The sequence below is a fragment of the Alosa pseudoharengus genome, unplaced genomic scaffold, assembly GCF_046254945.1.
Source record: "Alosa pseudoharengus isolate Yale_2024_CS ecotype anadromous, Long Island Sound unplaced genomic scaffold, YU_APseudo_1.1 YU_APseudo_1.1_scf_4, whole genome shotgun sequence".
NCBI classification, from domain to species: domain Eukaryota; kingdom Metazoa; phylum Chordata; class Actinopteri; order Clupeiformes; family Clupeidae; genus Alosa; species Alosa pseudoharengus.
This window is the reverse complement of record NW_027468774.1, coordinates 39,057,848-39,081,167: the sequence shown is the minus strand read 5'-3', so window position 1 is coordinate 39,081,167 and position 23,320 is coordinate 39,057,848. Positions and strand designations below refer to the sequence as shown.

The window sequence follows — 23,320 nt, the reverse complement described above, 5'->3', positions numbered from 1 at the left end:
TTGACTTGTTAGTTTTTTGAACATTTATTTTGAACATTAGTTTCGCGGATATAACAGGTTTTTGAAAACAACAAAAACAGAAAGGAGGAGTTATCTGAAAGAAGTTATTTCAGATGGGCAAGAAAGGTAACATTAAAAGTAAAAAGTACTTAAAAGTAATACAATAGTAGTGTAATGCCTTACAATTCAGATACAGTAATATTATAATGTAACAGATTACTTTGACTCTGTCTTATTAGACATTCTCTGACTAGCCTCAAAACGCAGCCAGCGCGCATTATGGACGCGTCATGGGAGACCCTGAAATGACTGTTTGCACAACAAATTAGGAGTAAAGTAAGTGGAGGTAACTCCTGTTCCTCACTGATTGTGGTTCCTGATGTCTGTTCAAAGGATATTTTCCCAAGTATTAATAGCTCAGGCTACTTCAGCCAATCGGTTAAACAGTTTGCTAATCAATAAACAAAGCCTAGTTCACGTGTTGATTTAGACCTACAATAAAACCAATCTCTAAAATAGACACTGCATTCTAAGTTTTTTATTGTAACTTAAAAATAGCTTTATGGATTTTTTTTTCTAATTAGATCTACATTTACGTTTTTAATTATATGGTGCAGCCTCTGAAGAATTATTCTTGCGAGTAGCATATTTCATTACGCGATCACGTCCATTTTGAGAGCCCTGATATACAGTAGCCTAGCTAGCGTATTTACATTTACAGGTCATTTGCGTTCCACCTGTAATATGAGCCCCTCGTACTGGGTTGATGCCGCCGAAAAATCTCAGGCACACCTTAATTATAATTTCTGGCTACGCCCTTAAAGTAGCCTATTTATTTTGTTTGTTTTAATTAGCCTAGTCGCCTGCTGTAGTTTTAGTGGTCACCTTGCTATTTTAAAGTTGTATCAGGTAGCTTAGTTGACTTTACATTCTCCTATGTGGGCCTAACACTTCAGCTATTTGGAACAGAAGAACACACCAGAATAGGCCTGTTTAGTAAGTAGGATTTGATGGCCGCATTCCTACACTTATAAAATGCAATTCAATGTAGAAGTAATCTAAGTATTCAGAATACGTTACTCAGATTGAGTAACGGAACAGAATACGTTACAAATTACATTTTTGGGCATGTATTCTGTAACGGAATACGTTTTGAAAGTAACCCTCCCAACACTGGGTACAGGCACCAGCAAATACATCTTCCCCAGGGATGAGGGGAAGAATTTAGCAACTATTTCCCTTAAACTGGTATGGGAAGACCGCTTAACTTCCATATGATCCAAATTGATACTATTGAACATGTTGCCAAAAACTACATGGTCTTTGTGGTGATGGACTCCCTGAAGGTGCTTTGCAAAAAACGCATGTAACAGTGACATGTATTCAAGGTTTCAATTTCTCCATTGTGTGCTTCTGCAGTTCATTACATAAGCACATTTCTCCCCACCTCCACATGTTGATTACCTTATCTGCTCCGCTGCTGTGATAAGTGATGCTTGCATGCAGTCCTTAGCGTTATGTTATTATACTAATCTGCTGATAGTCGCCTGCTGAGACACTGCTGAGACAAATGACAGACCCTGGGAGTCCCCAGTTCCTCTCTCTCCACACAAGTAATTTGTACTCATTTTCACTCAAGTGGATCAGCTTTGTTTACCAGCCCCTAAACAGTCTCACCAACACCGTGTGTGCTCGTCTTTAGCCCTCTTCTCTATTGGATACTTTAAGAATGGTGTTTTAAATCAGGTTTCAATAAAAGTTTGTGTCCTCCAGACTAATTCTATTACTTCTACGACTGATGTTTAAGGTTTTTGACGTGGTATCGTTTCAGTATTGATACCGAGATACTCAGGCAGAGTATTGTACCAAAGTCATAGTTCTGGTGTCGTGACCACACTATCGCCCTTTCCAGGCCCCCCCAGCTACGTGCCAGCGACGGCCTTCCTCCAGAACGCGGGCCAGGCGCACCTGATCAGCCAGTGCGAGCAGCTGGAGGCCGAGGTGGGGGTGCTGCTGCAGCAGCGGCGGCTGGTGCTGCGGGGCTGTCTGGAGCACCTGCACAGCTACGCCACCGTGGCGCTGCTGTACCCGCGCGCCGTCCTGCACCGGCACCGCACCCACGCCTGGAAACAGTGGCTCGAGGAGACCCTGAGGGACATGACTGTCGAGCACTGCCAGGGCATATACCACCAGTGAGTGTTTTACGCACACACGCACACACACACACACACACACACACACACACACAGACAGCCAGTTGTGTGGGTGTGTTGGAGTGTATTGTTTGGGTGTAAGAATTAGTCGGTTTTTCATTTTTGTTAGTATCCTAGAGGGATGGAGGAGGTGAATGTGATGCAGCTGTTCTAACTGTGTATATATAGAGAAATGGCACTAAGCTGAGGTACCACAGATGGATTTTGGAATACCTAATCCTCCCCTAACTGACTCTAATACCAGTAGTTATTAGAGGAATTACTACAGGGATTTCAGCAGAGTGGTGTGCAGATCAAGTAAAGCAGAAAATGGGAATACTCCCCAAACTAATCACTAGAAGTAATGGTATGCTGTCTAAGGTTTGCAGAGTCAAGTATGTCTGCAAAATGCGATACAAATTGCTTTAATTGTTTGGTATTTATTTATTTATTTCTTTGTTTATTTCTTTGTTTTATTTATTTAGATGTTTTGATGGAAATTCTGATTGATGGAGTGCTTAGGAGCAGTGATAAAGACTTGAATGTCCATAAATGTCCCCTCTGTGTCCCCAACCCTCTCAGGTACGAGATGCAGTTCTCTCCCCAGCCCCCTCCGGCCACCTGCCAGTTCCTGTCAGGCGTGGAGTTGGCCTTGCAGCACCACGCCGCCGACACCAACACGCGGCTGCTGCGGCAGGCCGAGCGGCTCAAGGCGGAGGGCACTGGCGTGGCCGCCTGCGAGGAGCAGCTGCAGGAGATCGAGCGCTGCATCGCCGCCTTCCTGCGCGAGAACGCCGAGCCCGGCGCCTACAGCATGGCCGGCATCATCCTCTCGGCGCTCTGTGCTCTCACCAGGTGGGACTGAGATTATTAACATAGAACATCTTATGACCTTGTAGAACATCTTATGACATAGAACATCTTAACAAGCTCTGAGTAGTCGGTCAGTACTTGCAGTTCGTCGTTTTTCATGCTTTTAAAAAAATTGTTTGAATTCAGCAGTAATAAAAGCATTTACAAAAATATTTGCTCATATTAGTCAGAAAGTTGAAAGTAGTTGGAAAGGCTTGGTTTGCATTTCTTATTTCACGGAAATGGAGTGTTACTGAGTGAGTAAATCCATTAGTTTAACTGATTTTAAGTTCAGAAGGTCTCGTCTTTCCCCCTAAATGACTGGCTGCCCCTTCCCCTCAGGCGCAACCTGGTGATGGAGGGTGCGGCGTCGAGTGCCGGGGAGCAGCTGGTGGAGCTGACGTCTCGCGACGGCGCCTGGTTCCTGGAGGAGCTGTGCAGCATGAGTGGCAACATCACCTGCCTCCTGCAGCTGCTGCAGCAGTGCCAGCTGCCCTCGCACGACCTGGACCTGCCCAACCCCGCCGACACTGCCCAGACCGTCTACCTGGCCAACGGTGTCTACACCTGCCTGCAGGTACGCCTGCCTCACCAGACTTAGTTCCACAGCTGCTATGACCCACTCAGAGTGATCTTAGATGAGATGTATGACGGAGTTGTTTGAAGTAAAACTGTAAAGTTAATGAGCCAAGCTCACAGGGTATCTATGATTCATGTTATCTGCACAAGTGCAAGGTTATAGTTAGGGTCATATTTACTTTCTAGTGCCATCTTGCGAATAAATGTGAATTCAAAATTTCTTCACTCTTTTTATTTTTTTTATTTTGTGATCAGTATAATTTGTCACACATAGACCTAGACAAATTTTTTTTATTTTTGTATTAACTCTTGTATTTGAAGTCCTCAAAGGTAAGTGTACCTGTGCCTCTGACTGGCAGAAGATGTGTGTTCATACATTGACTCTGCTTTGGCTGTCTGGTCCTCCACAGGAGCTGAACACCAACTTCCGTCAGATCATCTTCCCTGAGGCGCTGCGCTGCATGCTGAAGGGCGAGAGCACGCTGGAGGCCATGCTGTCCGAGCTGGACACCCTGATCGAGCAGTGTGCCGACGGGGTCTCCTTGCAGGGGCTGGCCGAGGGCCTGCAGGCCCACCTGCGCAACACTGCCATGGGCCTGGAGGAGGACACCGACTCGCATTACTTGGACATCACCAGGTGTGGGGGGCGTGCTAGTTTTTTGTGCTAGTTTGATTGTATTGTATTTAATGTGACCAGTCTTATCCATGTGTAAGATTGATACAACAGGAAAGCCTTACTGTTCCCATAGACTCATGTGACTGCATGTTTGTTTCACTACTTGGCTTGTCATTATGATGAGCCAATTTAAGTGTGTCAGTTCTGATAGACTACACTGAGCACCTGAGAATAAGAAAGGGATCACACTGGCCAGCGGCAAGTGGCAGGTTTCTATTGTTTTCTTTTGTTCGGCAACAGAACAGTGGCAGCACTAGCGTAACACTAGTGTGGAACAAGCTGAGCGTTGAACTTGGTTCAACTTTCAGAGCACAACGCGAGAGCATTCAATTGTCAGTTAATGCAATCCGTTTGTGTTACTTAGGAATGAGAGAGAACTTATTATGGTCTGAGCGCTGTGTTACGCTTGCCACTGGCCAGTGTGATCCCCGCCTAACCGAGACAGAAGCAGAGATGATGCATTTAATTGTAGTAATCATCTTGCTGCAATTACACTTCTCCACACTTAAGAATGGCTGAGAAACTCTTATATAACTCGTGTGTGTAGGATGCTGAGGCTGCAGTACTCGGAATTGATTCAACCCCGCAGCATGGAGAGCTCTGTGCAGGACACGCCCAAGATGAGCGCAGGCCAGATGCTGCTGGTGGCCTTCGACGGCATGTTTGCCCAGCTGGAGACGGCCTTTGGGCTGCTAGTGGAGAAGGTAACGCACCTGTGTTTGCCTTTCTGGTCCGATAATAGTGGCGATAATAGGGTGCCCTTATCAGGGTGCCCACTGTCTCATTTGTTACTGTTTTCCTTACACTTCACATTTTCCTTACATGTCCCTTTTGCTTCTGCCAAATTTACTGTTTACTTGTGCTATAGCAGTTTTAGCACTGCGCTTCATCCCACCATTGGTTGATTGAAGTTTTTAAGGCCAAGACATGTTCACTGCAGGGTGTGCATTGAGACCCGGACTCTCCTCTGACCTAGTACTCTTTCTCTCTCTCTCTGAAGCTGAACTCGATGGACGTGCCGGCCGCCTGGCGAAAGGTGGATGTGATCCGCGAGGCGCGGGCTGCTCAGGTGCACTTCTTTGACTGCGAGCAGAACCGGCAGGTGCTGGAGGAGATCTTCTTCCTCAAGAGGCTGCAGACCATCCGCGATTTCTTCCGCCTTTGTGGCTCCTTCTCTCAGACACTGTCTGGTAAGAGAACGGTCCTTCCTTCTCTAGAGGATGTGTTCCTACTTTGTAAGGGAAAAATGCATGAAATATTGCATATGGTACTCATATTAAGATCCTGAAGCGTATGCATCATTCTCCTATTCCATTTGCCTTTGTCTTTCTCACACACACTAATCTCCCTCCCCTCCCCCTCCTCAGGCACCTGCCCTCCTCCCACGGACGAGCCTCCTCCCTCCAACGGGCCTGTGTCCCTGGTGAAGCCTCTGTACCGCGGATCGGCCGTGGTGAGCGAGGACCAGATGATGCGTCCCATCAAGGCCTTCACGGCCGACTTTGTGCGCCAGATGCTGATCGGCCTGCCCACGCAGGCGCTGGGCCTGGCCCTCTGCAGTGCCATCAGCGCGCTGGGCATGGACCTCATCGCCCAGGTGGAAGCCAAGGACTTTGGCGCGGAGGGCAAGGTGTCGCTGGACGAGCTGTGCAAGAAGGCGGTGGAGCAGGGCGTGCAGGCGGGCCGTCTGACCCAGCTGCTGCTGAACCGGGCCACGGTGCTGGCCAGTTCCTTCGACTCGTCCTGGAAGAAGCTGGACCTGGTGCGCAGGCTGGAGGTCAGCATCGATGCCTGCAAGGTTAGCCTGCAGAGGTCGCAGCTGCACAACGCCATGTTCCAGGTGAGTGGAATCAAGTTGTGCCACTAACTAATACGTTCACTGTGTGTTTGAAGCAGGCATACATGGAAGCAGTAATCTAATCTAAATTGCTTCCACTATTGCTTTTAAAGCCTTCCCTGTATTTTTTGTGTGAATGTCTTTGAATGATTTATTACACAACACTATGCATTTTGTCATTCCATGCTTAGAACCATGCTTAGAACCATACATACTATTATTAAGTTGTGAAGTGTTAATGCTCATATATTGCAGCCGTTTTGGTCGACTCGACATCTGTCTGTTGGGTGTTAAACATATTCCATAAAACATATCATATCATCATTACCACTGCACTGTTATCGTTCCTGGAATTCTTCTGAGTCAGCTATTAGTCAGTCAGCCCCTTTATGTCATTACTCCCAGTGCTTTCCAGGAGTTAGTGTTGTCAACAAATCTGGTGTTAAGCTGCATCTGGTGATAGTGGTTGCCTACCCCTCTGTTATCTTGGTATGCGAGTACTCTGGACTCCAAAAACTATCTATTCAATATCTTTGAAGACTCCAGTGCTTTGATTCTTTGAGTCCTCACCTGTGGTATTCTGCCATACTGTATTTATCGTATGTTTGATTTAAAATATTTATCGTTTTGATTTTCCATGACTTTGATCATGTATCCTACAGACCTGTGGAAAGCAGTTTCCTGAAGTTCTCAGCCTTACATTAGGTTAGTCCTGACCGACTGGTTTGTGTGTTTGTTACAGTGGCAGCATGAAGACGTGTTGGGAACGCGCAGCCAGCCCTTGACCGTGAGCCCCCCTCCCCGCTCCATCATCCTCAGCAACATGAAGAAGAAGCTCTACAAGCTCAGTCAGGACGAGGCGGCCATCGCCAGCGTTCAGGTCTGTATTATTCTGCTGATGGATTGTGTACATCTGGCTGGAGAATGAAGAATTGGACTCCGATGGTCCGTGGTTTAGATGCATTCCTCACTTCTTATTCCAAAAAAAAGCTTGTCACATCAACTCCTGCCCAGGAACTGCAGATGTAGTTCACCCCTTGAAATATAATCTCGTTTGGTCATACACTTTACAATTGTCCCTGTAAAATGAACACAACGTAAACCTCTCTATCTGTTCCTGTGCCATGCAGGAGAAGCTAGCTGCACTAGAGGGCAGCATCGAGCAACGTCTGAAGTGGGCCGGCGGTGCCAACCCGGCGCTGGCACCCGTGCTGCAGGACTTTGAGGTGACCATCGGCGAGCGGCGCGCACTGGTGCTGAAGGAGAGCCAGCGCAGCAGCCAGGTCACCTTCCTGTGCAGCACCATCCTGAACTTCGAGGGCCTGCGCACGCGCACCCCCGAGGCGCTCAGCATGGACGCCGCGCTCTTCGAGCTGCTCAAGCGCTGCCAGGCCACCTGCACCTACGCCGCCCAGTTCAGCTCCTCCGTCTCCCCGCTGGAGCTGCAGCTGCTGCAGAGGCTGGTCAGTCACACAGCTCATTCAACGACTCATGGCATTCACAATATGTCAAAAAAAATCTTTCTGAAAAGTCCTTGGTTTGCAATAGTATTAGTTGCTCAATTTATTCTCCGTCTGCAGTAATGGGATCAGAGGGATCACTAACTATTCATAAAGATAAAGAAAAATTAAAAGGATTTAATCTAGAGTGAGCATGAGGGTGGGTTCAATATTATTAGCTGCGTTCATAATTGATCTGAATTATTGTGTTTATAGGAGCAAGTACTAAGAGTCATTGCCCTAGGTTGTATCTTGAAACTTGAAAATCTGCTGTGTAATCCCAGTTTAATAGAACTTGACAAATTAACTTTTCAGACTTGCCTGTCAAGACACATGGAGTATTTTCATTGAACTGGTTGTTGGTTTCATTGGTTGTGTTATATCCAGAAAAGCTTAGTGTCCTTGTAGAGTGATGAGATATACTTGTTGGTCAGGTTTTTCTTGAATGATTGTGTAATTCCTTGAGTCATGGGATTTTTCCATGTGGCGTTTCCCATTGCTCTTACTAATCCAGTTAACTAACCAACGGTGGCTTTGTGTCTGCTGTCTGCAGAGCCCCACCCTGGATCTGTCCATCGGCAGTGCTGACTGGCTTGCGTACGCCCAGAAGCAGCTGTCTCAGGAGCTGGCCAGTCAGAGGGCCGTGCAGGAGGAGCGAGATCAGCAATTGGACGTGGTCACGGAGACACTTCAGATGCTGGTCGACACCATTAAGGGCATCCTGTCCAATCACAACCGCCAGCTGGCTGATGTCAAACACCTGCTTCGTGCCATGGCAAAGGTAGAGTACGGGGCTCAGGGTCAGATATCACCGAATCTCTTGAATTGTAACGCACAGGCAGCAGGCTTCGCTTAGAATAGTGATGAGATGCCCTCTTTGTTTTGTTTGTCCCTGTCTCTGTAACAGCGTTTCTCAAAAGTGCTATTCAAGAAGTGAAATCATTTAAATGATAGATTTCCTACACAAAATTGTTCTCCAATGCTTTTGGGAAATGCAGTCAAAGTTAGGGCTGGAGCTACTCCAGACTTCAGATGCTCATTGCTGGCATCTTTGTCTTTGTCAGGACGAGGAGAACGCGCTGGCAGAGGGAGATGAAGTGGTGTACGAGGGCAGCGTGAGGCAGTTCCTGACTGAGTACAAGGCGTGGCAGGACAACCTGCAGATCGTGCTGTTCACGGTGGTGCAGGCCATGGGCCAGCCGCGCAACCAGGAGCAGGGGGACCTTCTGCAGGAGATCCCCGCCACACTCAAGGAGCTCAAAGTGCAGAGCCAGAGGTGGGTGTACACACACACACACACACACACACACACACACACACATCCCCTTCTGCAAGCAGCGCAGCACTGAGCTCTGTTACCTCATCTTTCCTGATGCCCTCTGACTTGCGTACACTATGCATATGGATATGACCTACAAAGATGATGCTTTAAAATGATTGCTGGAGTGGTTGTGAATCAGTGATGACATCAGCATGACTGTGACTGCACATCACCTCGCCTGTGTGTAGAGTTATAGCAACATGTATTTTGGGGTCCTTACTATACCATAATGTTGTGCTACAGTTCTGGCAATCAGATAAGTTTGACAAAAAAAAAGATTCAACATTGATTCTTAATTTGACCAAATGTTAGTGCATGTAATATTTACATTGTCTTGCATTTCTATGCTGCTGTGAGCTACAGTGCACACTCTTGAGTGACCTTTAGTCTAACACATGATATTTTCTGTGGTTTAGCATCTACAATGGGTTGGTTGGGTTTGCCTCTCCTCTGGTGACTGATAGAAGTGACTGCCCGAGCCCCACTTCCAATGCCCAGACCAGCTTTGCTGCAGGTTGGTGCCCTGATTTCTAACTTCTCTCTTGGATCTGTGATGCCAACCACTCGGTGGTGTATTGTGTGTTATATTTGCATTTTTTTGTTTCTGTGGATGATGGCGGTTAATGTGCCCCTTCTGCTCCCACAGCAGTGCGCTGCAGCGGTGTGAAGACGCAGCCAGACGGAATGTCCCAGAATGCTCGGAAGGCCCTCCCCCGTAACCTGGGCACCCCTGCCGACACGCCGCCCAGCACCCTCCTCATCACCAGCAAAGGCCTCGCACCCAGCCCCAAGCGAGCTGTTCGCGACCCCAAGACGGGCAAAGGTAAAGCGGGGAACCCCTTGTGCTCGTGCCGGGGTATCTGTAGCTGTGTGTGACATCTTCACACTCTCAGTATACTGTATAGTGCAGTATATAGTGAATAACCTTTGTGTAGTTATTCCTTACATAGTGCACAATGTAGTGAAATAGTGGAGATTTCAAACATAGCCTGGCTGTGGTACAACACGGTCACTGGATATTGATTGGTGTTAACTTTGTGTGTACTTGTGCCCTATAGCTGTGCAGGAGAGGAACTCTTATGCTGTCAGTGTGTGGAAGAGAGTGAAGGCCAAATTGGAGGGTAGAGATGTTGACCCCAATAGGAGGATGAGTGTGACCGAACAGGTAAGAGGCAACCTGCACCTGTTGGACCCAGATTTTGGAAAATGTTTGTCATTTGTCACACATTCCTGTGCTCCTATATGTTCATGAGTTGTTCGATGCTGATGTCTATCCTGTTCACCAGGTGGACTACGTCATCAAAGAGGCTACGCATGTGGACAACTTGGCCCAGCTGTACGAAGGGTGGACCGCCTGGGTGTGAACGGGGACGCCAAGCAGATCACTTTGGTCCAGCGAGGAAAGAAGAGTACAAATCCACCAGAGTCCACGGGGTCTGGGGCCACAGAGCCACAGTGCACCATGCGGGGGAAAACAGGGGGAGGGGTGGGTGTGGAGACCCTCCCAAGGGGCCCCATCATGGGGAAACCCCCACCCCCTCAAGCCCTCCAGTAGCACACAGCTCAGCTGCACCCTGGCGATTCAGCACACTACCACGACAAGGGTCTGCTCCCCTCCCGTCTCCTCCAGGTGTATCAGGAGCTCATCGGGACGGGGGGAGGGAAGGGGGAATTGGTAAAAAGGGGGGGGGGGGGCCTGCTATGGTTATGGTGGCCAGCTTGGAACTACCCCCCCCCCCTCGCCCCCTGCAACCAAAAAAACAAACAAACAAAAAATTAATAAAACAAAAAAGGAGGACAAAATGAAAACAGATGTCAACTCATCAAAGCAAAAATAAATGGAAATTGAAAGGGGTTTGTTACAGGGAATTGGCAGGGGGGTAATGGGAATCGCTCAACACCCCCTGTCCTCCTCAGAGCCTAGTCCTGGCGGGTGTTAAACCCCTCAGGTCTGTGGACTACATTAATGAAGATGAGAGAGGGGAAGAGTTGTATTCCTCCAGAGCCTTACTGAAGAGCCTGTCCTTGGCTTCTCTGCTTTGAGTCGTGCAGCGATTTTTTTATTTTATTTTTTTTTTTCCCCAGTCCAGCGGTGGTCAGGCGTTGATGTGTCAGCGAGCAGGAGGGAAGACGGAGATCGGTTGATTAAGGGGCATCGGGAAGCCAAGCAACACCACTCAACTCCAGTAGGCCTGAAGTTCACCTGAAAGTACAAAAGATTCCCTTAGCTTTGACTGCTTCATTATTTTTTTTTCTCCTCTCGAACGTTTCCTGAAATACACAAATAAACCTTTTTTTGTTTTACCCAACACTTCTTAAATGTATCTCACAGTTTTCACTATTAAAAAATTACAAACGTGGAGATGGGGATTGCAGAAAAAAAATACTATCATGTGTTTATTGAAATTTGAAGTTTGAAGAAATGTACAATGCTTCAAGTTTAAAAAGATCCACTTGTCTGTTTTCTTCAATTGATTCTGAATGAGCTAGTGAGAGAAGTGTTGCAGGATGCTGAGGCCAAGAAGACTGAAGAATCTGAGGATATGTGTGTAAAAATGTGTTTACTTATTAATATGCATCTCTAGTATTTGTTGTGTGTAGTGGCTAGATACTTTCTCCCTGTCCTTTCTTTCCATTTGATAAATGGCAGATCGTTTGGTTGTGCCAATAGAAATGTGTCTTGCTGGATGCAACTTTTCCTGTTAAGCTTGCTTTTTATTAACCTTGACTTAGTTTTACATTTTTTAGTGGGAGAAAAGAGTAAACAAGTAGTGATGTGTGGTGATGGTATAAAATGTTGATTCTTAAAGATTTTATTCAGTTTTTGTTTGCCAAATAAACATGAATCTAAACATATTTGTTGTATTTTGTCATACGAGTAGTACTTAGAGTAGTACTTAGCGACATTTAGTGATGAGGAAATGATTCATTCAAGTCTAGGCAGTTCATATCAGTAATTCCCCCACCCCAGAATATAACTTTATTAAAGACAATCAGTTGTGTGTATGATGTACATAGATCGTGATTGCATAGATTTTGGAGTGTTTTGCAGTCTTGCAAAGACTTTTTTTATTGGCTATATTGATATTGTTTTGAAAGGGTTATTTTATGAAAGACTTGCTTAGATAAGCCTACATTTTGGAATCTATAATTCACACCCCACAGCAGAAATAAATTGTGTAGCCTATATAATTTAACATAGCTCGGCCTACCAGAGACAAGGTGATATGCAAAGGAATGAGAAATAACGTTTATTTTTCAGTAATATCTATACAATATGTGTGGTGTAGTAGGTTATTTTAATGTTAACAAACATCACAATTGTGCCTCAACTACACTTCCCATAGAGCATTGCGCTTTGTCTGGTGTCCTGTTTGGCATAAAAACATCCTGCCGTTAACGGTCATTGCTTTTCGAATCGACGGAGCAGAGTGGTGGGAGCTGTGTGCAGTGACAGTGCAACTGAAGTGGACAGGATTTGCATTGAAGACATTGGACCACATAGGTGTACGCTATGGCAGAAGGCGACAACAAAAGTGCAAATCTTCTTGTAAGTAACGTTACTTTGTATAATTGAAAGCTAACGGTATTCAACGTTATAATTGCAAGTGTGTATTTGCGCGACGTTAGCTAACAGAACAGCGTTTAACTCATCTTAACGTCTTTAACGTTATGTTGAAGTTTATTTTCGTAATATATGTTCCTTAGACAATTGTGTATTCATGGCTGTGTGTTGGTACGTGTTAATATTATGAGTAGACTACCCTAATATTAACGTAATGTTGTGCCATTAAGTTAGCACTCTAACGTTAACCTTATTTACCATCGCTAACGTTAGCTGGCTAACGTTAGCTTGCTAGCCAACTTTTATCGAAAGACCGACTCAATCCGTTTACTAGCTATTCCAGGTAGGTTAAGTTAGCCTACTTAACGCCGAGCTAGTTAACGTTATGGCCCAGGCGTTTCTTTGACTGGAGGACTGCGGTGTAGTAAACTAACTTGCCGTGCAATTAATAACGTTAACGTTACTAGCTAGCCATTATCGAACAATACCGTTGGGTGGTTTGCTGTAGAAATGTGTCATGCACGCCAACCACGGTAATCTACATAATTAGCTAGATAACGACATATGACGTTTATTAGCTAAACAAGGTGATTAATATCGAGAGTGCCATGTTGAAATAGCTCAGGACGCTTACTTATCTTATTACAACTTCGTCTGTTTAGCTTGCTAGTTTAATTCACCTAACGTTACTGCGAGACAGCCATCTACGTCGAAATAAAAATGCTAAGGCCTCCCATTTTATTAGTGTGGTGTTCGCTAGCATTAAATAGCTAACTTGACAAGTCGTCGCTGTCATCGTTAGCGGCTCTTGAGGACACAGACCTCAGACACATGTAACTCACGTAGTTTCATTAGCTAGTTTGACTAATGATAGCCTGGCGTTTGACAGTTGAGTACAGTGGATCTGTGTCCTTTTTGTTTAATTAACTGGTTAGCTCTGCCCAGGGTAGCTTTGTCTTGGTATTTGACCTCTGAAATGCTAAACTGTTGACATCTCATTTGTTAGTAGGCAGTCCAAATGTCTGCTATTCTAGAGTTATTGATATGTCATCGATGGTAAAGCCGTCTTAGAGTATAACGTTATTTTGTGCAAAAGCTAGACATTTGGCCAAGTTTTTTTTGTTAATACAATGATTCATTGTTTCTCAGAACTGTTACACAACCGAACTTGCAGGGTATCTAGCTATATAATCCACGAATGTTTTCCTTTGGAGACTTTGGCGTCACGGTTCTCTTTGCCTTATAAACAATTTTTTTCACTAAATGTATGCAATTGAATTATGTCTATCACGTGTTAAAGTGTGTTTTATTGTGGTTCTTTATTTCCTTTAATGTGTCTGAATGTGGCACATTTGAAACCCACGTATCTGCGCTGAAGTTAAACTATGCACTGCACGGAAACCACCATCCTCTTCGCACAGGAAACCCTATCTGTGTTTTTAATAGGAGGCATGATAATGTTGCTCAGGCGACCTCAAGAAAGTGAGCTCTGCAATTATAGCACTACTATCACAGCCAAAGAGAAACATCCTAAACAAAACAATTTAAACATAAATGACTAACATCACTCTCAGAAAAAGGCCAAGAAACGAGTGCTCATTTAAAATGTGTTAAAGTGTTTGTGTACATCCTCTGACCTTACAGGCTCAGGAGACTGCTCAGCTTGAAGAGCAGTTGCAGGGATGGGGGGAGGTGATCTTGGCAGGGGACCAGGTCCTGCGCTGGGAGAAGCCATGGTTCCCTGGAGTTCTGATCGGTGTCACCACTGTCATCTTCACGTGAGTTCACACACAGTCCTGCATAGGTGCACCGTCACTTCTGGCAATGTTGACGAGGTTTGATATTAGCTTTTTAAAATGTGGATACTTACCAGCCATTGAGAGACAAATGATCAAATTAATCAGCCATTCAATATTAAATCATTATTTTGTGTCTGATGGGTGTCCCCATTGTCCTCTTCATGCGAGTTCATAGGTACACACTTTTGACGCTGCTAAAAAGCATTATCAGGGCGTTGACTCATGATCCCAGTAAGACGCCTACAGCTCAAAGGGCTTTTGAACCAGGAGTCTTCCCTGTACTCATACATGATGTCACATGTCTTGACCTTTCACCTAGACTGTTAGGAAAGCCATCAGCATTCAGAGGCTGAGTTGGCAGAATTCAGTGCAAGTGTGACATGTATTGAATGCTCCCTCTGTCTATGCTGATGGCTTTCAGTGTGGTCTTGCTCTTTCAGATAAGTCATCAGGTTACATTAGTCAGATGCCTCCAAGGCAACTCCTAGAGTTAGAAATTGCAATATGTAGTCAATGTAAAGATCTGAGTTCTTGAGAGAATGATTTATCAAGATGTGCTATGGACAAAGGGTGGCATTGGGTTCATTTAAAGCTGCTACTCAGCTGTGAGGGCTATAGATCAGGTTTTCATTTTCCTTTGGTCAACTTTGTCTTCATCTATTATGCATTGAGGTACAGCACAAATTCTGTAGTCAGACATAGCACACGTACACACACTCCTGTAGCTTTGTGGTTTGGATCACTTAATCATGCTTCTTGATGTGTCCTGGCTTCACCTCTGGTGTGAGCTTCATCTGATATGGGCTTGATGTCCCCTCTCTTCTCTCCCACTGGCAGGCTGATCTACTACTTGGACCCCTCTGTGCTGACCGGACTGTCCTGCACAGTGATGATCATGTGCCTGGCGGACTATCTGGTGCCCACACTTGCTCCAAGAGTCTTCGGCTCCAACAAGTGGTGAGTGGTCTTGCAGTGAGGGAGAGATCACACATCAATCAGGTGCAGAAATACCTGCAGATACATTTGAGGAGACTCGAAACATGGCTAAAATGTGCAGAATGTCAGGTGCATGGTTTCACTTCTTTGAGTGTGGTGTTCTAAAGATGTATAGAAACAACTGTCTAACCTTTAACCGAGTGAACGGCAAAGCATGTCTGAACAAATATTTCCTCATCTGGCCAGAAACAGGATCAGACAAATGTGACCAGTTACCAGACCAGTTTGGAAACTGCCTTTTTGATCTAGACACCCCCCACCCCCCACCCTGTTGAGCCAGACCCCCACCCTTGTGTCTCCCCATGCAGTTCAGCTGACCTGGTCAGCCCTGTGGTCACTTCAGTTCCATTTCCCCCTCTGTCTCTATGGCCCACCCTGCTGCTAGAGCACCAGGCTGTATTGGGTGACAGACAGCAGTTGGTACTGTGTGTCTGGTGTCAGGGCCCAGCCCAGCCTCACACCCTGACTCAGCAGCAATGCGCTCAGCAGTGCTGGTCTTCCCCCTCCCCCATAGTCGCACAGCAGCAAGACTGAACAAGGTCTCTGAGCTGTCCACTCCTCACGCCCATGAGAAGGACCCGCTCAGCTTATTTTAGAGCGTGGCAGAATTATTTTTTTTGCCCTTGAGCCGTGTGTGGCTGGGGTTGCATTTAGTGTCCTTTTATTAGAAGTGGTGCCTAAGCACAGTCCCACCCCCACCCTATCAGGGCTCTCAGCTAGCAGCCCCTAGCCTGTGGGCATTAGGCTTATCAAGCCAGTTACATTGGTGACTAGTTACTGGTGTACTGTGTTTGTTCAGGAGGACCCAAGCTTGTACATCATGAGATTATGCCTTTGTTTATGAATATCCCATATTACAGCAGTACAAAAGTTATCAGTTTTAAGTGCACTGCTTGCCAAATTTGATATGTTGATTAGTTGTATGATCAATTTGTATGCATAACAGATGTGTAGTTACTTGTACCTACAACAAGCAATTCATTAGTGTCTCTCTTGGAGTCTAGCATGTAAGTTTGCGCTGAGGTTGTACTTCTTGTCTCTGCTTGTGTAATCAATATGTGGCCTTAAGTACTGAATGAAGTGTCTGTGTTCTCATGTGTCCCCAGGACGACGGAGCAGCAACAGCGCTTCCACGAGATCTGCAGCAACCTGGTGAAGACACAGCGTCGTGTCCTTGGCTGGTGGAAGCGCCTCTTTGCCCTCAAGGAAGAAAAGCCCAAGATGGTAGCCAGACGTCTGCTCCTGCACAAACGTCTCCATTCATATGCCTAGTCTCAATCAGCCCATCAGATTTCATTTTGATGCCCTTTTACAGTTTATTGAGTGGTTGACATTTGATGAGCCTTCTGTAGATCGGTCCTTAGTGCTGGTGCCAACCCCTTTCCCTTTCTGTTCATTAGTGTGTAAATGAGCAGAATGACTTTCATTTCGCCCTAATTCCCTCCAGTATTCAAATAATGATAATGACCATTTCGCATACAATTTAATTTTCGAGACAAATCGGCCCCAATTTGTGTAATGAGATTTTCCCTTTCCCCCCTCGGTTGTGCAAATAGTCAGCTGATGAGGCTTACGTGCAAGAACCCACTACGGGAATAGGGCTGTGATTCACATGATAGAATCCTTGTGTTCCTCAGAGTGGTTCCTGTTTTGTTTTTACTGTGATGTAACGTTCATCTGTTTGTCTTCCCTCTCTAGTACTTCCTGTCTGTCATTAGTAGCCTGGTGGCAGTGGCATGGATCGGACAGCAAGTCCACAACCTTTTCCTCACTTATCTGATCGGTGAGTTAGAGTTGTGTGTGTGTGTGTTATGATTATTTGCTGCATGTGAATGTTTGACAGACCAATGGGTCATGCAGATGAAGCTGCATATTTGAGTTATAATGCTTGTTTGTTAAACATCGACCTTGCATGACTTTCTTATCGCTCTCTCTCCCCGTAAGCCTGAAAAAATGAAAGCTAATGGCATTCTTGGAATAGTTGTTCCTTCTCCCTCTGTGAAAAGCCATTGGTTTCTCTAGGCCTATGACTGATGCCGAGCAAATTTTCTAACCCCATGGTCAGACGGAATGGGTTTAGCAAATCTTGTCGTTTGGCTCAGGCGCACACGGAGTCGTATGAAATAATGTGCCTAGTCCTGCTACTGCAAGTCACAGGTTTGGGTGTTTCTGTGTGGGGACTGGCGAGAGATAGAGGTGTTAACCTTAACTTCCTGGTCTGGTCTTCGCTGGAACTACCAATAGTGTTGATGCTGTGAAGTGAAAGAAATGGGCAGGAAAAAAACGGGTCACTCTAATGAGGACATGAAAGGAGGTCACTGTTAAGAGTCCAAAAATACAGCACTTACCTCATTGGAGCTCCAGTGGGAGATATCGGTACCTCTGTTGGATATCTTGGTGTGACTGTGTGCACAAAGTAAATTTGAAACCTTGTCCGCAAGCATTCGTAAGTGTGTACACTGTGTTGGCTTGACGTTACAACACCACAACCAACTATGCAAACTGTTTGTTTGATTTTGTGTGCTGGCTGGGCTATGCAGGAGGGAGAGATGCCAAAGAAGGGACTGCCGTCTCTGAAATAACCAAATGTAAAATGTGTTTAAAAAGCTAAACGTGTGTCTCTGAAGCTGGGCCATGGTTCAGACTATTATTATTTTCGTAATGGTAAACTGCAAAACCGTGCTGATGTGTTGCTTACCATGGTAAGAAATAATCCATACCACCACAGCCCTGTAATTGTTTGTTCCCTGTGATGGGACTTGGAAGACTTAGGGGCCGTTTACACGAAACCGCCGGGTGAATTTTCTCTTACTGCTTTCACACCTTTAACGACACCGGCAAGAAAAAACCTCGCGTGTACACACAGGTGTAACTGGCTAAATGTGCTGTAGTGCATATGCCAGACCAGTCGAGGGCGCCGCTGTGCAGAAGCTTCATGATAATTTCGCGTGAATCGCGTAGAAGAAAACATTGTTGAAACAGTTTGTTAAGCCAGAGAATGTCTAAGGGCTCTGGTTAAGCAGTCGCATGAAATAAGGAGACTACAGACAATTCGGTTTTCAATTCAACTGTTAAACTAATAAAGTTCATTTTCAAGGTATGTGACTGCTATGTGAAATTTCAGCACCACTGGAGAAAACACTAACATGCAGTAAGCTAATGTTTAACTAAGTTAAGCTAACGTGTGCTTCTAACTTAGCCACTAAAGGCTGATAGGCTACATTGTGCACATAAATCATGACTGGAAAGAAAAACATTTTGATATGATAAATAAATGGTTTGGTTTGTTTTGACAAGACAAGCAGCATGTCGGGTCGAGTGCCGTGGCTAATGTTGACAGGTGGGGCTATGTCGTCATAAAGTTGCCGGCTTCGCACCTACAGGCGTCTACACGGCGAAAGTTAGCCGGCGGTTTCAAAAGTTCCCACTTCGGAAGCAGGTTTCAAAAGCTAAGTTTCAGTCTCCTAAACTGCCGGCGTCGTGTACACGCAAGGCGTAACCGTTAACAAAACCTCACCGGTTTCACTAAAACCGGCGTTGTGTAAAAAGGCACCTTAATCCGTTAACCAGTGTTGTGCCAGTTCACAGCTTTTCTGAACTAGTTCAAGTTCAGTTCATACATGCTCAAAGTGAACAGTTCAATTTTAATTCTGAACTAGTTCAAAGTTCAGTTCATTTTACTTTTTCGTGAGATATTCAAATAAATACTTTTTTTCACACTACGAGCTAGAAATCACTATACGTTCTTTGAAGCTGCTGCTAGACATTTGCTCATGACACTGCAATTGTGGGTTTCTTACCAGGTGATGAAACTTGCAGCAGTACAGACAAGGTAGACCAGTTCTATACTTAGTGCAATGAAATCCAGCGCTCTCGTCGTTGCCTGCATACTGGCTTCCGCACAATGTTACCCGTGATGAATTGCAGCAGAGCGGGGTAGGCATAGCAACGCCCAGCCCTCCGCGCTCTTGTCGTTGCCTGCTACGCGGCGTTGCTATGCCTACCCCGCTCTGCTGCAATTATCATGGGTAACGTTGTGCGGAAGCCAGTATGCTATTCCACTATTCTCAGCCGGACACTACGTTGCCCGCAATGCATTGCGCACACAATGTCAAAACCATTTCTGTCTGGTGATACATGATTTAAGCGGCACCAGCGAGAATACAGGAGGGAGGAACTTTCTCTCGTTGCGTTTCAAAAGAGAAAACAGATGTCACTCAGTTTTCGATGGAAAACAAATTCCAACGTTCATTTACAGTGATGTCTGCCGTTCATGACTCATAATGTGAACTAATTCACGTTCAAGTTCTTTATTAAAAAATGTGTTGCGTTCAGTTCAACGTTCACGAAAAAATGAGCGTGTTCAATGAACGCGTTCTTTTGAACTCGTTCACGCTAGGGCTGGGACAACGTGTCGACGTAATCGATGACGTCGACGCAAAATATGCGCGTCGATTCGTCAAGCATAACGTGTGCTTAATATTTTTAATTTTACACCTTCAGAGTTTTCCATACGTTGACTAATCTGTGGCTGGGCGCCACAAAATCAAAACCGGCCAGCACACATTGATGTTCTATGTTGTAGGCCTACTATTTAAATTAAAGATAAGATAAAATAATTTCATTGAGCTGCACTTTTTACTCACGCAGCCTTTCCTCGCCCCGCACGCTCTCTCTCGTAACGAGCCCGCTGCTCCTCCTCTGCATGTGCATTTAACAAAATATTCACGATTGTTGTTGCCACATAGAAGCACTGCATAGAACACAGTGGGCTACATTGCTATTAAATCCGTTTAACATCGTGACCATGCTGCGCAAATTTGTTCAAAACTGCTGCATTAAAGTTAAAGTAAACTCTGCTAAGGTCTTATCACAACATAGTACATTGAGGAGACTAAACTAAGTTAAGTTACAGTATACAATCAAGCAGTATCTCAAAGCTAACGTTAGAATGTTTGGATGTCAAGTTTAGCATGCTTACTTACAGCTGCTTGTATTTCGTTACTCATGCAGGGCTCATTTTATTGACTCTGAATGTTTGCAAAATCCAGATGTAAATGGAAAGGTGTTTTCCAAGACTCAAACGTGCTTGTCCCAAGGAGAAGTACGAACCGTTATTTGAACTTACTACTTTATGAATTGCATCCATACATCAGCAGCCTTTTAACTGTGTTAATGTTAATTGCAAGGATTCCCTCACAACGTCTTAAAGTGACAGGCACTCAATTAGACCTACACTACTGAACTTTATTGAATGCTACCTCTGACTAAGAATGCATTACTTTGCACTTGTATAGTCTTTTATTTTGGAATCTTAAGAGCAATAAACATATATTGCAATGTTAAAGAATTCATGTTTAATTCATTCAGATATGTAAATTAACATGTATAAGTTACTATTAGTCAATTAATGAGGAGATAATCGAATCGAATTTGAATCGGACTGAAAAGATGAATCGTTAGATTAATCGATGCATCGAAAAAATAATCGCTAGATTAATCGTTTAAAAAATAATCATTTATCCCAGCACTAGTTCACGCACAACACTGCCGTTAACCAATGTGTCAAACTGACCAACAAGCCACTGATCATAGACAAATTAAAGTTTTGTTTGTCAGGATCAGGGTCTGAAAGAAGTCGCTTCTGGTTGAACTTTCTGTCCCTTTAAGAGGACACGTTGGAGCTTATCAAGACTTAATTTACTCTTAAAGTGTAAACAAGGTGTAAGATAATCCTCTGTGGCATTGCATGAGATGGCCACTTGTTTTGAAAATGTCTCGGGTAAAAACAAGGACTGCATTTAACCACAGATGCCAAAACTACATGGGGTAAATCTAATTGGTCCCCATGTAGTTTGCCATGGTTCTGCTACAAGAAAACAGAGCCCGTAGGAGAGGCTGAAATTGGACTGGTGAAAGTGGCTCTTAAACTGTCCTTAAAGGGTTTAACTGCAGCTCTTACAGCTCCTACACACAGCTGCGTGCGTTGCGTTGCTGGAGACTCATCCCATTCACTTTACATGGGCTCACGTCATCCGTTGCCGAACTGAATTGTGGGTCCGTTGCGTCGCGTTTCTCCCGCCGCTCGCGTTGAGAAGTTCAGCTGTTGCTGCACCGACAGACGACACCCGGCCAATCAAGCCAATTGACTGACAGCACCAACCAATCAAATTACAGTTATACTTCAAGTCATTTGCATAGCTACCGTCGGGAACACCTACTGGCATGCGTTGACTGAACCAGAGACTTTCTAATGTGGAGACACAGCACTCAAAAAATACTCCATAGAAATGCATGGGGCTAGTTTGTCACGCCAATATGGCCGTTGTCTACACATATCCCACCCCTTCCTCGGCAAAACGTCGACACGCCAATCATATGGTGTGTTGTGAAGACATCGTGCCAATCATGTGTTGTGATCTCGCCGCTGGAGCAAGATTGGTGTCGTGAAGCCTTGCGCACGCGCAGTTCGACCCAAAGACTGTGCCCGATGAGTGCCCATAAAACGTTGATATATGGCCGCCAAGTGGAGGGACTTGCCTAAAAGGACTTTGACTGAACGCAACTGTGTGTAGGAGCCGTTAGAGGCTTGATTGTGAAGCCAGTAGAGAGAAGCGCTTCAGGGCATGCCACTTGTTTCTCAGCCATGTCTCGGCAGTCAGACTTAATCAGATTTTCTCCTGCAGGCAGTCACTCTTTATATACCTATAATACAATATACCTATAATACAATCACTCACACCTGTGTGCCTCTCCTCATGGTCTCATACACACCTCTTCTCTTGCCACACAGCTCAACTCTCCTTGCCTTAATTTTACGATTGCGTGCATTGGTTTGACTGTTTATGCTCTGGTGAGGTTTCTTGAAAAGTAACAAAGACTGCACATATGTCCTTCTGAAATGACCTGTGTGAAATGTGTATTCTGTCTCTTCCTAGTGAGTTTCCTGTTTCTCCTGCCTGGTCTCAACCAACATGGAATCATCTCCAAGTACGCCGGCATGGCTAAGAGGGAGATCAACAAACTGCTGAAACAAAAGGAGAAGAAGAATGAGTAATGAAAGTTGACAGTGCCAGAGGAAAGAGTTTCTGAAAGTTGAAGCTGAATAAGCGACGCCGCGCTCCCCCACCCTACGTATCCGCTCAGATTAAGACCAATTCGAAAGCTCTCTACCAGAGCCTGGCTGCATCCACAGTCCGGCTCTAGTCTTCTGGTGGGTTGTGCTGACTGAGGATTTGCACATGCATGCAGCCATCACATTGGGTTTCTGTTTGCTGCCTGCTGTCCCACCCCTTCTCTAAATAGTTCAGATCACGTCTTGTGTTAGGCACAATTATTTGGTTTTACAATATTGGTCTTTTTGAAATCTGTGTGAATTTTATCCTTTTTGTTTTCTTTTTCGTCATGCTTTTTTTTTTTTTTTTTTTTTTCAAAGCCATTCCCATTTCTTAAAGCATGGAAGGCAACTACCTAGAGCAGTATAGAACCTTGAACAGAATATGCCTAGATGACCCTTTAAAAAGACGTGCTTTTTTTTAAAACCATGGACAGTAGCCTTCGCTTCGTCTTCTGGATGGCTATGAAACAGATCTTCTGTCTACCTAGTAAGGTTGACTGCAATAGTTGCCTGTTATTGTTTTTTTTTTTTTTTTTAAATAATTGCACTGAAAACTAGATGAAACTGGAGTTCAAAGCTGTCCATGTGTGGTGTGGGTGGTGTGTTTAAGAGTTCACTGCTGTACTGTTCACTGTTTGGGTCTCGCCTGGGATCCCAATGAAGCTTCTGCAATGCTCACTTGTTCAGGTCACCAATGTAAATATGTTACCTGTTACCTTTTGTCTCCTATGTCTTATCTATGTTTTACCTCATTCAAATTTTCATCTTTCCTTTCTCTCTCTCCTCTCCTTTATTTATCTTTTATTTTCTTTTTGAGGACTATGAAATTAATAAAAGTCTGGTTTAAGAATGGAGAACTAGAGTTTGATTTATTTGTGTACACTATC

The 23,320-nt window shown here is 44.9% G+C and overlaps 2 protein-coding genes across 4 annotated transcripts in view; both read left to right on the top strand.

Annotated features, from left to right (window-relative positions):
* Positions 1–11,812, top strand: part of smg1 (SMG1 nonsense mediated mRNA decay associated PI3K related kinase) — a 55,357-nt gene extending 43,545 nt beyond the window's left edge. For all 3 annotated transcript variants that reach the window (XM_076266224.1, XM_076266223.1, XM_076266225.1), the window contains exons 48-62: positions 1,913–2,192; positions 2,775–3,047; positions 3,387–3,621; positions 4,034–4,260; positions 4,847–5,003; positions 5,300–5,489; positions 5,667–6,139; positions 6,879–7,016; positions 7,267–7,599; positions 8,189–8,416; positions 8,700–8,911; positions 9,373–9,470; positions 9,603–9,779; positions 10,015–10,121; positions 10,243–11,812. In XM_076266224.1, the coding sequence (XP_076122339.1) occupies positions 1,913–2,192; positions 2,775–3,047; positions 3,387–3,621; positions 4,034–4,260; positions 4,847–5,003; positions 5,300–5,489; positions 5,667–6,139; positions 6,879–7,016; positions 7,267–7,599; positions 8,189–8,416; positions 8,700–8,911; positions 9,373–9,470; positions 9,603–9,779; positions 10,015–10,121; positions 10,243–10,320 (3,206 nt within the window). In that variant the 3' untranslated portion in view covers positions 10,321–11,812. The remainder of the gene's footprint in view (positions 1–1,912; positions 2,193–2,774; positions 3,048–3,386; positions 3,622–4,033; positions 4,261–4,846; positions 5,004–5,299; positions 5,490–5,666; positions 6,140–6,878; positions 7,017–7,266; positions 7,600–8,188; positions 8,417–8,699; positions 8,912–9,372; positions 9,471–9,602; positions 9,780–10,014; positions 10,122–10,242) is intronic.
* Positions 11,813–12,370: 558 nt separating this feature from the next.
* Positions 12,371–23,290, top strand: arl6ip1 (ARL6 interacting reticulophagy regulator 1). The gene is made up of 6 exons (XM_076266222.1): positions 12,371–12,506; positions 14,166–14,299; positions 15,158–15,277; positions 16,423–16,540; positions 17,015–17,099; positions 22,255–23,290. Exons 1-6 carry the CDS (start codon positions 12,471–12,473, stop codon positions 22,371–22,373), a joined length of 612 nt encoding a protein of 203 aa, XP_076122337.1. The 5' UTR covers positions 12,371–12,470; the 3' UTR covers positions 22,374–23,290.
* Positions 23,291–23,320: the final 30 nt, after the last annotated feature.

Excerpts from the sequence above, each read along its gene's own strand:
- arl6ip1 (XM_076266222.1), top strand. The coding sequence starts at position 12,471 with ATGGCAGAAGGCGACAACAAAAGTGCAAATCTTCTT. Across the intron at positions 14,300-15,157 it reads GTCACCACTGTCATCTTCAC|GCTGATCTACTACTTGGACC; the intron begins GTGAGTTCACAC and ends TCCCACTGGCAG. Across the intron at positions 17,100-22,254 it reads TTTCCTCACTTATCTGATCG|TGAGTTTCCTGTTTCTCCTG; the intron begins GTGAGTTAGAGT and ends GTCTCTTCCTAG.